General features: G+C 42.8%; 1 protein-coding gene across 1 annotated transcript in view; it reads left to right on the top strand.

The window, feature by feature from the left end:
* Window positions 1-9,503, top strand: part of ADCY2 (adenylate cyclase 2) — a 440,039-nt gene extending 430,536 nt beyond the window's left edge. The window contains exons 23-25 of the mRNA XM_074987859.1: window positions 592-706; window positions 7,453-7,577; window positions 8,560-9,503. Coding sequence (XP_074843960.1) covers window positions 592-706; window positions 7,453-7,577; window positions 8,560-8,712 — 393 coding nt within the window. The 3' untranslated portion in view covers window positions 8,713-9,503. The remainder of the gene's footprint in view (window positions 1-591; window positions 707-7,452; window positions 7,578-8,559) is intronic.
* The last annotated feature ends 7,256 nt before the right edge of the window (window positions 9,504-16,759 follow it).

The raw sequence follows: 16,759 nt of genomic DNA, 5'->3' as shown, positions 1-16,759 counted from the left end.
ATGCAAAATATTTATGTACATTCCAATTATTTGTTTAGTAGTTTGTGTTCCTACTTAAATTGCCTATTAGTAAATCAGTGTATGTAATTTTTATGGCTTGACTATAACCGACTGCTGCTGTAATGATTTTCCATTACAATTTGAAACAGTATTTGGTTTGTATATATTTGATTTACTAAAACCAGTTGCACTCATAAAACTGAAAGCAGAAGAAAATAGATCAAGCTCACCATGTTTTTATACCTAGCTTAATATGTTTGAAGTTATTTATAAGTATCTGAAAAAGGAAAGGATTTCATTGACACATGCATGTGCGTGTACCCATTCTGGACCTTCTGTGCATACACTAAGTAGAAGAGGCAATACATTATTATGCCCTGGTTGAACCTAGCTGAAGCTGAGCACTTTGCAGTTTCTACCGCCAGGTATTGTCTAACACAGAACTTTTGTTCCTCGTGTAATGTATTCTCATATCACGATACGTTGAAGATTGAGTATTTTGTGTGTATTCTTGCAGCAACTGAATTTACAGAAAACATTGTGATGATTCTGGTTATATGAATTCCTTTTTGTCTGCTTATTCATATTTAGGAACCTGAACGACAGTATATGCACATAGGAACTATGGTGGAGTTTGCATTTGCCCTAGTGGCAAAACTGGATGTAATAAACAAGCATTCATTCAATGACTTCAAGTTACGAATAGGTATGTGGCACAACATGCTTAAGAATATTTTGTAAGGGAGAATTCAGTGTGAAATACTAACACATTTAAAAGCTTGGTAAAAGGACAGCTTTTCTCTGTTATAAGGGACAATAAATGACATTGCCAGCGACTTCCTCTGCAATGTGGCCCTAGGTGTGTCTCAGCAAGTGCACCCAAACACACAGGCATTCAGAAGTACTGGCTCTCTTGAGAATGTTGGCCTTCACATCTGAAATGATTTGATGGCAACTCTTCAGTCTTAGCCTAAATATTTTTAAAACATTTTTAAAAAGTTAATGGGAGAGGAGGCCAAAAGAATGCAGAGTGGGGTTTTTTAAAGCAGCTAAGTCACCTGGTGCTGAATATCTGAGCCACATTGCCCAATCTTAAGTAAAGAAGTTGTATGTTCTATTCTCTAGTACACTGGCTGCTGAGCCTTTTTACCTGATCTCATATTTTTCAAGTGATTAAAAATAGCAAAATTATGCTTTTTTTTTCTTTTCAAAAAAAGTACAGTTCCAATCCTGTCCATTTAAATCAAATCTGCCTACGTACAAGAAAGTCAGATCCCTCCCTTTTCTTCAGAAACAGCTGGGACTCATACAGATGAGAGCCACATCATTTTATATAACTGGCAGAACTGATTTTATATTGTCTGCTTCTTCTTTCCACTGCATGCTTACAAGTATTGGAGTACAGCAGCCTCAAACACAAAGATTTTTTCAGTCAGTTCTGTTTAAGGCTATCACTTATCATTCAATTGCTAAAGCTTCTTCTCCTAGAGTGTCATGACATTGTCCAAAAGAAATGTGTGGTTGATATCAGTAAGCCAGGAAAAGGAGACCAAATGAGTTTCTAACTGGCAGAAGTCCTTATGTCCCAAGATTTAATTTCCCAGTAAGAGCATGTTACAGTTTTTGAATATAACATGCAATGTAGAAAGTGTAAAATGCAAGCAGTGAGTAACAACTGGAACCCTGGTCACAGAGAGGTAGCCGTGTTAGCCTATATCCTCACAAAACAAAAAAGCAGTCATGTAGCGCCTTAAAGACTAACAAAATAATTTATTAGGTGATGAGCTTTTGTTGGGGCAGGCCCACTTCTTCAGATCTGGAATAGTGCTGAAAATGAACTGGCACAACAAATATAATAGAGTGTCACACACACTCTAAAAAACTGAGGAACCACCTGATCAGTATCCTGTATAATAAGCAGGAGAGGACCAAGAATGACCTCTCTAACCTTGAAACTCTCATCAATAAACAAATGTCCACACAAGATGCTACATTGCAGAACTTTAATAATATAAAGAAATTTATAATGCACACTTCTACTCCCTACAAAAAAAGAAAGGACAGTAAGCTACCTGAACTACTTCAGTATTACAGGATACTACAACTGTGACAACCTCAGCTCGCCAGATAATATTGTTAACCTATCCAGCTACAAACTTAGCCCAGCAGAAGAATCTGTCTTATCCCAGGGACTTTCTTTCTGCTCCACCTCCTCCATGAACCTGATACAACTTTGTAGTGACCTCAAAGCCTTTTTTCTCTGTCTCCATCGAAGGGAATACTTCCAGCACACCAATGAACAGCAATCTGATTCGCTCAATCCCCCCTACCAATACCAAAAGAAAAAGAATTCTGTTGACTATCCCCATAGTCTAGTGACAGTTTAGATTTCTGTATTAAATGCTTTCGCAACCATGCACAGACTAACATAAGCAAACAACACCAGGTGACACAGTCTCAACCATGGTGAACGCTGTGCTTCCAGAGTCTCAAAAATAACTCACATATTATAATCAAGCTGGATGACAAAGAGGGTGCTGTAGTCATCCTGAATAAGTCAAACTATGAAGAGGAGGCAGCTAGACAACTCTCCAACACCACATTTTACAGACCTCATTTCTCTGATTCCACTGTCGAATACCAAAAGAAATTACACCATCTTCTTAAGGAACTCTCGACTTCTACTCAGGACCAAATTCACACAGGCACACCTTCAGAGATCTGGCCAGGATTATTCTATTTCCTTCCCAAAATCCATAAACTTAGAAACCCTGGACACCCTATCATTTCAGGTATTGGCACCATTACTACTGGACTATCCAGCTATGTAGACTCCCTCTTCAAACCCTACACTACCAGCACTCCTAGCTATCTTCAAGATGCCACTGACTTCCTGAGGAAATTACAAAACATCTGAAACCTTCCTGATAATGCCATCCTTGCAACTATGGATGTAGAAGCTCTCTACACCAATATTCCACATGAAAATGGACTGCAAGCATTTTGGAACCCTATCCCAGACGTTCCCCTGGCAAATCTGATGGCTGACTTATGTAACTTTTTTCTCACCCACACCTGTTTCCAATTTGGGGACAATTTATACCTCCAGATCAGCAGTACTGCTATGAGCACCTGCATGGCCCCATTGTATGCTAACATTTTTATGGCTGACTTAGAACAATGTTTCCTCAGCTCTTGTCCCCTACTATCCCTCCTTTAATTATGCTACATTTGGATCCAGCGTCAAGAGACTCTTTAAGAATTCCACAGAGATTTTAACAACTTGCAAACCACGAAAGATCTATTTCCTGGACACCACAGTACAAATCACCGATGGCCAACTCAATACCACTCTCTGCCGGAAACCCACTGACTGCTACTCTTGCCTAGATGCCTCCAGCTTCCATCCAGGACACATTACATGATCCATCATTTCTAGTCAAGCCCTTAGATACAACCGCATATGCTCCAATCCTACTGACAGAGACCAAAAACTTCCAAGATCTCTATCAGGCATCCGTAAAACTTAATTACCCACTGGGAGAATTAAAAAAAAAAAAAACAGATTGACAGGGCCAGACAAATACCCAGAAACCAGCTACTTCTAGATAGGCCCAAGAAGGTCAATAACAGAACACCACTTGTCATCACCTATTGCCTCTAGCTCAAACTCCTCCAGCACATGATCAGTGACCTACAACCTGTACTGGAACATGATGCTACACTTTGAGAGGCTGTGGGTGAGAGGTCTGTTCTCTTCTGCAGACAACCATCTAACCTCAGGAAAATTCTCACTTGCAACCACATGCCATATCACAGAAATACTAATCCTGGAATTTTTCCTTGCAACAAACCCCGTTGCCAACTTTGCCCACACATTTACTCTGGAGATACCATCACTGGACCAAACCATGTCATTTACATGATTGGGGCTCGTATTCCTGTGCCTCCACAAATGTCATATATGCCAACGTGTGCTGGCAATGCCCCTCTGCTATGTATATTGGGCAGACTGGACAATTGCTTCACCAAAGAATGAATGGACACAAATCAGACTTTAGGAAACGGCATACACATAAATGTGTCAGTGTGCATTTCAACAGAGTAGACCATAGTATTAAAGACCTGAGAATCTGCATCCTACAACAAAGAGACTTTAACACCAGATTGAAAAGGGAGACATCTGAACTGGAATTTATTCTCAAATTTGACACGTTGTGTCTTGGCCTTTATGGAGATAGCAATTACCTTACACATTACAAAAGATAGCTTCTCCAGCTTTGATATTCATAGTGAACTAGGCATGTCACAACTTAAAAAACACTTGCAGTAAATAATTTCCTCCCTACCTTTCGTCCCACCCCCAGCTTTGTCCGTTTGCATTTCATTTTTGTTTTGTTTTGTTTTCTATCTCTCTGCCAGTTCATTTTCATCGCTACTCCAGATCTGAAGTGGGTCAGACCCATGAAAGCTCATCTCCTAATAAATTATTTTGTTGGTCTCTAAAGTGCTACCTGACTGCTGGTTCATTACTAGAACCCTACACATCCATCCTGTAAACATGCCTGAAGTATTTAGTTTCTAATTAAACAGCAGTTAGTCACCTTTAGTCTGTTTTGCAATGTAACTCCCATTTATTGTGCTTGTTACTTTAGCTCATGGTGCCACCCAGTGGCAAGAGTTTGGTATTAGTTTCATATTGATTATTCATATCCTCGAGTCACAATGGTTGGGGGTGGGGTGGTTTTGCCCTTGCTAGCAATTTAAAAATTTAAAAACAAGACGAAATATTTTTGTAAAAGCTATGCTCTAGGGGTTATTGCAGAGAACGCTCTATGGCCTGTGTTATAGGGGAGGTCAGATCAGATGATCACAATGGACCCCTTCTGACCTTGGAATCTCTTAATCCTTGGGGAGTATTCTTGGGAGCATGAGCCACAGTTAAGAAAATAGCAAAGCAAAGCTAAGTATCTCCCTCCCGCTTCCAGTTCAAAGTGAGTACAACTCAGTGGGTTTATCAGGAGCAATGGAGTTATAATCCTGTAGGAAATGGAAAGTCTCTTATTGCCGTCAATGATTTAATTCAGTCACCACAAACTGCAAGGCAGCCGCATCGGCAGTGGCAGCGTTCTGTGATGAAAAAGTGCTGGTGAACGTCAATGGTTAAACCCACAAACTAACCACACCATAAGGCTTGGCAAGCAAAAATAGGAGTGGCAGGAAGCAGTGTGGACTGGCATGCCACTTCTCGCAGCCCGTATTGGCCGAGAACAGTAATACATACCCAATGAGACTTGCAATAACCAAATACCTGTGGCAGCACAGACGAATACAGTGGTGGGGACCCACCATGGATTAACCATGGCAGATTGGCTCTGGCCCATGGAACTGGCAGACTGGATCTGGCCCAGTGTTTGCCCACCACTACTGCACCACACAAGATTATAGCATTCACAATACAAACATCGCTGTTGACCTAAAACTTCTAATGGGAGTTTACTGTATAGTCTATAAAGGTTGTACAGTGCTCCTTTGCTTAGTGAAGTTAGGAGAGAGAGAAAATGTTAAAGACTGCTCAAGTAACAATCAACAAGGACATAGTTAGGGTGCAGTCGTAGTTTTCTGTTGTGTTTGCACATGAATACACAACATGTGCAATTATGGCACTCTTGCAGCTGAATTAAAGAGGGATTATAGTTTTGCTGATTTTTGAGCTGCCCTAGTGATTATTTTGTGTTGCAGTAACTGCAGAGTATACACTCCCTCATTTTTCTAAATGGTCTATCTCAGGCCTAGTCTATGCTATACCTCCCCATCTACCTAAGATATGCAACTTCAGTTACATTAATTGTGTCGTTGAAGTCGATATACTTAAACTTACTTACAGCAGTGTCTTCTATGCTGCAAGTTCAGCAGGTGATGCTCTCCTGTTGACTCCACCAATTCTTCTTGTCCCAGTGAAGTACCAGAGTGGACAGGAAAGAGCTTGGAGGCTGATTTATCGCATAAGTTGACCACCCATGCATTGATCGGTGTCGTGTCAAACGGCCATATAGCAGAGACAAGCCCTAAGCTATTTTAGATATTTCTCAAGTGCTGGTCATCATAATATCTCCTCCACGCACAGTCTGACCAGGCAGATCAAAAGTAATAAAAACAGATAGAGAGCAAGTCTCCTCTGGCCATGCAGTGCCATGAGCTCATAGGCAAAAACTGTTTATCAGGCCTATCCAAATTAATCTAGTGAAAGCCTTTAAAAAGTTATTAAAGGAATTAATATAGTCAGAAGCTAAGGAGCCAAGTGCTCAGATAAACATTCATAGCCCTCTACCTAGTATCACATGGGTGCTGCACCTTTTTCCCTTTGTCCATATTTAGCTGCAGCCACTTCCTCCAGTGTTGGTGAGCCCTGTAGTGCCACTGTCATCATTCCCTACCAGGGGTGATTAATTCAGTCAAGAACTAATGCACCTGATAAGTAGAAGCATTTGAAAAGGAGTTGTAAAATTCTTCATAAAACCCCATCAAGACATCATTGCTACTCTTTTTGTGGACATGCGCATTCACTTTGTGGAAGCACCCTTCCATTATTTTTAAGCATGGTGAGTTTAAGCACAGGCTGAGCCACAATGTTTGGATGACATGCTGCTATTCTCAATCCCCATCCCATTAAACTTCCCACTGTTGTCAAGTGCATGTTTACATGAAGCTCCAAGAAGAAGAACATTGTGTTCTAGTTTTCATTTCTGCTGGTTAATGAAAATTGAATCTATTTCCCATCCTGCTTTCCTTCCCTTAATCATCCCCCTCCCCATCTCCAAAATGACTGCAGGATGGAACTGCTTCCAGGCTCTTGAATGAGCTTATTATTCCCTCCTAGCAGTCTGTGTCACAGCTAATGTTTTATTATCATAACATGCTGCCTAAGTGGCAGATATCATTGTAATTTATGTAGACTTCTGTATTAGCCCCAACTTTCTTGACCCATGCTAATGGCAAAAAATGGTCCGATGAGTGAGAACTCACCTTTTCTAAGTCCATTAGTGTACTTTGTACATCAGAAAAAAAAATGTTGTAAAAGTAATTGGATGTGGTAGTCATCATTTCAATATTAAACGTTATTCCCGTTCTCTGTGGTGACGAAAGAGATTCTGATGCATCTGTTTAATTGAAAGAAGAGGCTCTCTCTGCAGATGGCACTAGCAAGTTATTAAGAAATCATAAAAGGACAATATTTTTTGTTAAATTGAGATGGACTAACCTGGCATTTTTATTACAAGTATTCTGCTATAGTAAGCGATCAAATACGCTTGCAGCCATGCCATTTATTGCTGTGCCCGCCATCCAGCATAGGCCAAATACCACGTTCATTGACTTTATATTTGGATTAAATACGCTACTTGTCCTTATTTGTAAATCATCACTAACAGAAGGTCAATCAATGTTTTACAGGCATTAACCATGGACCTGTAATAGCTGGAGTAATTGGAGCGCAGAAACCACAGTATGACATCTGGGGCAACACAGTGAATGTGGCTAGCAGGATGGACAGCACTGGTGTCTTAGATAAGATACAGGTATCTTTTTTCATGGTACTGTTCAAGTGACTTACTCCTTCAGAAAGACGTCATCTTACTGACAGATGAAAGCAATCATTAGTGTTCTCAGTGATGAACCAAGGAGATTGACAGTTCTGGAGTGGGAGCCTCCAGGCATCTGCAGTCCCTAATGCTCACAGAGAATGCGGGCCAACAGTCACAGATCCACAGTGCAGAAGCATCAGATCCAGAAAAGGGAGAACAAAGATTTCAAAGAAATGTAGTCAGTCAGGAAAAGCCGCAGTGGCAAAATGACTGTTGTTGGCCTACCAGAGAGACAAGATGGGTGAGGTAATATCTTTTATTGGACCAACTTTTCGTGGTGAGAGAGACAAGCTTTTGAGCCACACAGAGCTCTTTATCAGGTGGGAAAGGTTCTCCTAGCATCATAACTAAATGCAAGGCAGAACAGGTTGTTTAGCATAAGTAAGTGGCACATATGCTTAAGGGACCATTCAAGGTAGAGCGTCCCATTGACATCTCTGCAGTCACAGGGCAAAAAGAGGAAGTTAGTGTGTTACAGAGTGTTGCACTAAGCCATACATCCACTTCTCTGTTCAGTGTGGGGGCTCTGCGGGAATGCTACACAGCTCTTGAAGATCAGAAATGCTTTTTGGAATGCCATATGACAGGTCAGACAAATGCTGATTTTAGTGATAATTGTGCATCTGCAGGCCCTGGGTTTATAAACCTGAGCACATAAGGTAGGTGCCTGAAACAGGTGTTGATCAGCTAAACACAGATTATTTGATGGCCTGCATATGGAACTCCTGAGTGACTCGATATAGCTGCTGAAGATTGAAAAATGACACTCCAACATTTAGGTGACTTTTAAAGATCTTTCAGGCATCATGACAGTAACACTGAGAGACTGACTTCTGTCCTAGATGCAAAAGCGAGATTATTTGTCTTTTTGTGTTCATCTTCTTTTTTTTAAATAAAATATTATATTATGTTTCAGGTTACAGAGGAGACAAACAACATCTTACAAACGCTGGGGTATATGTGCACTTGCAGAGGAATAATAAATGTAAAAGGAAAAGGAGAACTGAAAACATACTTTGTACATACTGAAATGACAAGGTCCCTTTCACAAGGGAATGTGGCATCCTGAAGGATATTTTTAGGTGTCAACGATACCATCTTTTCAGGAAAGTATCACACACTTTTTAACTCCATTTTGGCCCTTAACATGAATGTGCGTGTTATTTTCCAGTATTACGGAACAGTTATTTTAGTAGAGCTGCAGAATAGTCCGATGATCCAGCAGTACGCACCTTGCTATTCTTATAGTCCAGGGCAGTTGAGTGGTGTGCTATAGGACTGGAAGACTACTGCAACTTGCACTGTTAGTTCAAGACAAGAAAGAAGACACAGAGATTGAGAAAGAGACTAAAATGAAGAGGCTTATACCAAAGGGACTAAGATGATGTTGGTGTTAAACAAAAAAAAAAACTTAAGGCAATAAAGCTAGGGGTGCATAATATTTTTAGGTGCATGATGTTTCCTGGAAAATATGGTAGCTCCCCAATAGCATCTACTAGTCTGACATTAAAATATATAGTATTTGTAAATAAACTGAGTCTGTCCTTCCACACCCAGTTTGGATATGTTCACCAGTTGTGTCTCATAGCCAGTGATATGTTGGGGGCACCTGGTTGGCATTCTTTCCTGGCGATGGTCCTAACAATAGAGGAGCAGTTTTGTACAAACATGTCAGCTGTTTTAATGCCAGTGTCTTTTGTAAGGTAATTCATTAAAAGTTTCTATGTACTTTGTCTTACGCTTTGTCTCTTAATTTTGCTTCTTTCCATGTGGTGGTTCTTCCTCTAAGTCTCCTTTCAGCTTTTGTCAATATGAAGCATTAGCACCAGCTAAGATAGTTATAACCAACATTCCTGCTACCAAGTCAGCACTGGCAGATGGTCATATTACTTTTTTTAATAACCCCCCTCCCTACCCCCACTCCCAAGGAGAGTCTCCTCACATGTAGTATCAGTCCTCACTGGCCCAGGAGATCTAACCCCTTTCTAAACTCTGGTTTCCACACTGTGACAAAGTATTGCGTCAGCTGGAGAAGACAGCCAACATGCAAGGGAATAGAATTGCGCGTGTCAGGCGTAGTATTCTTTCTGCTCCACGCAAAACTAAATTACACTGCTTTGTGCAATACACAGACTGGGACAATTTTTAAAAGTTGGAATGCTTTTTACACATTGATGCCTGTGCTGCACATGTTTGGTATGCTCTGAAAGCCCCTGAACCTCACAGGTGTCCTTCAAGCTGTAACAGCATAGTCATGACTGGAGATTTCTTAACTGAGCCTGTTAAACTGAAGTGAAGCAAATATGCTGTAATATGCTCAGTACAGTCCCTTGAAGGACAGTGAAAACTGTAATTTTACAGATTGCTCTAGTGACCAGCTGTCCCAATATTTTGGGCTTTGTTTTGTATAGGCACCTATGACCCACCACTCGCAGTCCTGATTTTTCACCCTTGATATCTGTTTACCCTACACCAGGGGTCAGCAACCTTTCCGAGGTGAAGTGCTGAAATTTGATCTTTAGACTTCTATGTATGGTCTGAGTGCCGGTGATACGCTTTGACGTCACTAATAGTCATACTTACAACAGCTTAATTAATGAATAAACAGTACATCTTAGCATCTTAATTTAGGTGGTGGTTGTGTTTTATTAATCCACAGGCAGTATGGCTTTAAGCAAGCTCCCGCTGCATGGGGCAGGAGGGGCGGGGCTGAGCTCCCACCTCACGTGACAATGAAAATTGGCTCACGTGCCACTCTTAGCACCTGTGGTAGGGGTTCCTGACACCTGTCCCCACCTTTCAGTCAACCTGCCATGCTGTATTCCTTCAGGAAACCAACTGCATGGTACAGGTAGCACAGAAGGGGATTGCATGTCTACCTCTGTAGCAACAAACATCATGAAAGGGAGCTGTTGCTTGATATTTGGTAATGGAAAAGAACGGTTTAATTGAGCAAGCTTATGGGGACACAGATCGCTATTAGGGCCTTACTACTTTGGTTCTCCAATGAGAGTCAGTGTCTTAATATTAAAACAACCAACTTGTAAAGTGAGAAGAACAATACTTGCAAAACTAAATTAACCAGACACTATACAAGATGGCAGTGCTACTAGTTGGCCTTTTTTCCTTCTTACACCATTTTAAAATGTATGCAATTTTTTGTTATGTCTGAAAACAAATGCTGTAAATTTGAAAAAAAAAATTGCAGTCAACAGTTGTGTCATCCCTGATCTATAACAAGATGGGAGGTGAAAATAAAAGCAAAAAAATGATTTGGAAGTAAACTGTGGCCAATGGGACCTATGGGTGCAGTGCCTGCAGACAACAGCAATGGAGGCCACATGCACCCTCCCCCCAAACATCTAAGAGCTGCTGCAAGGGGGTGTGTGGGTCTCTTAGGAGCTTCCTGGGGTACAGCTACGCTGCGCCCTAGCTCAGAGCCCACACCAAACACTCTCCCCAAGTATGCACCCTACATTCCCACACCCAAATACCCACCCAGAGCCTGCACCTTCAGGTCCAGCCTGGTGACAGAGATGGAGGTGAAGAAGAGCAATTAATGGCAGGAGAAGAACAGAGTGAGCACGGCACTGGAGGGAGAGCTGAGAGAAGGGAAGGAGCAGGGCAAGCAAACCCATACCTGCCAATATGCAAAATACACAACTATGTTGGGTACCATATTGCCCCAGACTTCATGGTGCCCTGTGCAGCTCCATCCTGCTGTATGTGGCACTGCGGGCTCTGGTGGCCAGCCCCTCCTCCCATCCACTTGCACTCCACCTCTGCTCCATCTCTCCCCGAGCCCATATGCCTTCCCTTCTCCTGAGCTTCCACTCTGCCCCCCTCTTCCTAACCCTGCTCAGCTCTTTCCCTGCTTCCATTACACCCATTCCCTTCCCTGAGCAAAATGACCCCAGGGACTAGCAGGGAGCCTGGCGCTGGCAGCAGGAGTTGGGCTTGCCCCTGCAGCATTCAAACGTGGTGGCAGGAAGCAGAGTGACCCAGAAAGAGCCCACTCTGCTCTCTGTCACGTCGCTCCATTTCCCGCAGCCAATGAATGTGGAGGGTGGTTCCACCTCGTCTCTCAACCTGTCTCCCCCAAGTAACGCAGCCAGGAGCTGGGGGAACAGAGTGGGCTGGGGTCCACTCTCTCCTTTTCCTGCCACTGCTGAGTGCAGAGGCAAACCCGATCCCTGATGCCTCCCTGCCCAGCTCCTGCCCCTCTGGGCCTTCCCCCCACAGCTCCTGCCCATGCAGCCCACAGCCCTGAGCCCAACTCCCAACCCCCACCAGATATGAATTATGACACTCTTGGGGAAACTACAGTACCTGTTACCTTGAATGAGCAAGTTCGTACACAGTCTCACACATTTGGGGAACTTGTAGTATACGTAGTATTCAATCTGCAGAGCAAAAATATCCCCAGGTAAAAAGCTGCTCTTAGGCTTCACGATTTTTTTTAAAGAAGTCAAAGTTCAGTATTGCGATTCTCTACTACTGCATAACATTTGACAAGGTTGAACCAACAACGCAGCACGGAGATGATGAGCATGTCACTATTCTGAGAGTTTATTGTACCAATGTAGCTGTTGGTTTAAAAATTAATGGAAATCTGTGCAACCGCTAGTGTGGCAGCTTTTATCTTGATATAAAAATGTTTCTAATGGGAAAACCTACTTTGGGAACCTTCTCAGCCAATATAATTAATGGCACAGAAGCTGTATCAACTGCTCTTAATATCCATGTGCTATTCTGACATTTTGGTGACGTATAAATGTTTGCAATGAATGAGCTAAATCGTGTCCCTGAGAGTGGCTGTTTCAACACATGCCACTTTCCTCCAAAAGTGGTATGCTAATAAACAGCCCAAATATGCTAATGAGGAGCAGATGCAAATTCCTGGCACCTCATTAGCATAAGGTCACTTGACTTGGAGTCCAGAAGACATTCTTCTGGACTCCGAAACAATGTGTAGACGCGTGGCCCTTGGGGAGGGTCTTCCAGAAGAAGGACTTTTGGGAAGCAGGGGCCTCCGGAAGAAGGACTTTCTTCCGGAACACCACCCCAGGGGCCGCGCTTCTACATGTTGTTTTGGAGTCCAGAAGAACATCTTCTGGACTCCAAATCATGTGACCTTATGCTAATGAGGCACCAGGAATTTGCATCTGCTCCTCATTAGCATATTTTGGGCTGTTTATTAGCATGCCACTTTTGGAGGAAAGTGGCATGTGTAGAAACAGCCAATAAGAAAATGTTACACTGAAATTTGTCACTTGCCTGTTGTTAAAACACTAGGATTGATACCATCATCATTACAGTGGTCAAAAGGCCTGGATAAAGGACCATGTGCACCAAAAGCAGAGGGAAGTCCTGCTGCTTTCCTAGAGCTCTGTTGCAGGTACAGGCTCCAAATAAGAAAATGCATCAGAGCTTATCTTGTTTGTAGCGTTAGACTCATCATTACCCTCCCTGGCAGTTCCCAGCTCCCCAGTGCCAGAGCCAGTTGCGGATGAAAAGAGGGGGCGTGGGGAAAAATCCAGTGTATAGACACATCATTTTACTTGTTAACTATAAATCTAGGTCGTGATCGAGAATACAGGTAGTTAATATGATTTCAATTCTATTTCCAGAGACAGACAGAGTCTTAGACTTTGCAAAGATCACCCTGCATCCCATTTTTGGCTTTTGTATCATACTCTGAGGATTTAAAATTAAAGTTATCAGTGCCTCTTTCCCTGATGTACAGAGACAGCCTGCTCGCTGAAGAAAAAACAAACAGCTCTGCTAATTTGGAAGACACCACTTAAAAGTCTCCATCTCATTTTGTATTCAAACCCTTATGTCACAACAGTCAAGTAGGTACATCAACAAACTCTTTCACATACCATGAGTCTCACTGTTCAAGTAGGTGTTTAGCTGTTCCTCTGAGGAGCAGTTTGTCTCTTACATGTCACCTAAAAACATCACACACTCTGTAGATTTATTTGTTGTTTATTTAGAAAGACATTTAATTACACATTTCCTTTCACCATTTCCCCCCTTACTTTTCATCTTGGTCCCAGTCTTTCAAAGGATTGTGCATTGGTCTCCCCACAGTCAGTTGCAGACTTGAGGTTCTATTGCAGTAGGTTCTCAAGCTTCCCCTCTCCTCCCCACAGACAGTTTGAAAACTGCTGAGGGTCTTGACAGACCACTTAATGATCTTTCCAAATGTTTCCTAGAAGGATCTAGGAAACTGGCAGATAACACATAGCATTGGACATCGTTTTTATCTGCCTGTGAAGGGGTGTGCATATCCTGCACTGGAACAGAAGGGATTAAAACCCTGTGGGCGGATGAAGTCCTGCCCCTCCAGCCAAACTGGGCATGCTCCAAATGCTGGCCCAGAATAAAAGGCAGTACCTCTGCAGTCTGGGCTAGATGCTGGAGATGAAGGACCTGCCACAGAACCGCCAGAGGTAACCCAACTAGAAACCAGGAAGCCTGCATTGAACCTCCAGAGCTGGGGCAGCCTGAGGACCGCAAAAGTACAGATCACCACACTGCTGCAACTGGTTGGAAATGACCAAGGGAGGATGCACAAGTGGTATCTCCCCCCCACGTGAGCTCAAAGCATCGTGGCTGGATTCCCTGCGGAGCAAGAGGTGCATCTTTTCCCCACTGACAAGGCTCTGGATCAGGCCCTGGTGGAGTAGGGTGGACCTGGGCCTCCCTACCAGTACTGCTTTTCCCCAACTCCCTTGGACTCTGACCATTAGAACATGCTGCCATGTAGTTCAAGGGCTGTGCTACTGGTTCTGGCCTTTGGGCCATATTGTCTCAGGAGCATGGACTGATTCAAGCCACCCAGGGAGCAACAGCAACACAAGTGGCATCCCTACACTCCTGTGCCATTGTCCTCATGGGACAGAGTGTGTCTGTGACACACCACTGCCTGACAAAGGGATGTTTAGATTGGGAGGTGGGAATTTGACAGGCTCTATTGTCAAACAATGGAGATTTTCATGATTGTCATGCTGTTTGGAGTAGCTCGTGCCCATGAGTGCTAATCTTAAGGCAGACTGTCATAGGCAGGGCAGAGACCCCAAACTGGGGGCAAGTTCTATAATTAGATTTCACCAAGCCAGTACCAAATGTCAGCTCCCAAAGTACTACAACAGTCACCTAATGTGGTCACAGGCAGTCCTCTGGGACATTCCAATCCATCCTGCCACCCGGAAAATCACAAAATTACACAAAAGTCACACACATTCCAGGCTATCCCCAGTCCCAAGACACCAACCACCCACTGCAGGCTGATAGGCATCCGAGATCTCACAAAAGGCAACCCTGGTAGCCAATTCTCTAGTAAACTAACAAGAGGTTTATTAGCGAAAAAAGAGGAATAAGAGTTATTGAGAGGTTAACACTGGTAAAATATAAATAAGTGAGTTAAAATATAGAATATCAAATGGTACCTGACATGAAATAATATACCCACTTCCCAAGTCTCTCCAGGCTACACAGAGTTAACCTGGGTATCTTGGGTCTTCTCATTCACTTATTCTGCCCTGTTAGAATCCAAGCAATCCAGAGATGAAGGATCTCTCCCTACTTCTCTCACAATACAAACAGGCCAGGGTCACCATTTTATAGGCTCTTTCTTTGGTATGGGGAGGGGGGGCGTGTTTTTAGATTCTCTGACCTCTGATCTACATACAATATAATCACTTGGTTTCAAATACACAAGAATTAGCACGTTCCTGTTCAAGTGTCTCATTCACATTACACAAGGTTTCTTCCACATATGATGGATTATGTGGCCACAGGGGTATTTGCAATGAAGATGCCTGCAGCGGAGACCAGTGCAGGGATTGCAGGAGGAGCACTGGCCACGTGCCTGTTCCCCTTTCCCTTCTGCCCCTTTTTCGCCAATGCCCCTCCCACTCATAGCTCTGCTCTGCCCACGCCCCACCTATTCCTGCAAACAGTATAAGTTTACAGTGTACAATAATACTGCTGCTGGTAAATAAAGTACTCTGCATACATTTATGTTTGTTTCTTACTATCTCATCTTGTTTTTCTTTCGTGTGATGCATTGCTAGGTATACTTCTCTATTATCTAGAATACTGGCAGCAACCTCCCAGTCCCAGGGCTGCTGGATGTGAAAGAGTTTACTGTACTAAGTCAGAATTTCACTCTTCGACTCACTTTTAAGGGTCACTTTCTAAGGATTAGGTGTTCTAGATGTGTCATTTTGGATTCCCCAAATAACCAGTCACTTTTGAAAATCTTGCCTTCCCAGCTCAGACGCATTTGCATTTGGAAATTGAGTGTTTGAAATAAAATAACATTCTGCTGTTGCTCTCAGACTTTCTCCCTATTTTCACACCCACTTAACACAAATGAACAAGAAAGCCACCACTCTTTAGATGGTCCAGTTATTTCTAGCACTGCTCCAAACTGACTTCCCTCCATTCTAAGGGACTTTAAAACAAAGCTATTACAAGCACCCATCAATGTTTATGACAGTCTGTCAGACCAGCTTAGAGAACTGAATTAGCTCAGCCTTGGAGATGAAGAAAAGTGATGTAGGTGTAAACCTGAGAAGAGAACAGAGAGCCAGACAAAAAATGAAGTTCGCCTTCTGGCTTCTAACAAGTTAATAAGAATGCTTTAAAAGAGCTTTTGCACCTAATCTATGATCATCTGAATTATGGTGTGACTCAAAGGGCATCTGTTTTGCATTTCAATCATTTGTCAGACATTTGGGTTTTGTACTCTACCGCCTGCATTTATGGTTCACATGCCCCACTGGGTCCAGTCTACCCAGGACGTAAAACCTGTCACAATGGAATCTGGCTCTTAAACACAATACTGTATGTAAAGATGTATGCATTTAACCGTGGAGTTGGAGTCACTAGTGTTTGCCAACCTGGCAGCTATCACACTGCCAATCTGCCCATGTTAGCTGTGAGAAGGATGAGAGGGAAGTGCCATACTGGCAAAAAAGGAGGAATGTAATTAGTGCTAGCGTAACACAAACATGCACACTCCACCTCTGCAGACGCTCCTGGTTGTATCAGTTCCAGCAGTTGATGAGAGATTAGGGGGTATGTTGCAAAACGATTTATTG

This window comes from Carettochelys insculpta, chromosome 2 (genome assembly GCF_033958435.1).
Source record: "Carettochelys insculpta isolate YL-2023 chromosome 2, ASM3395843v1, whole genome shotgun sequence".
Lineage (NCBI taxonomy): Eukaryota > Metazoa > Chordata > Testudines > Carettochelyidae > Carettochelys > Carettochelys insculpta.
Note: the sequence above shows the minus strand (reverse complement) of the source record. Positions and strands in the feature narration are given on the sequence as shown.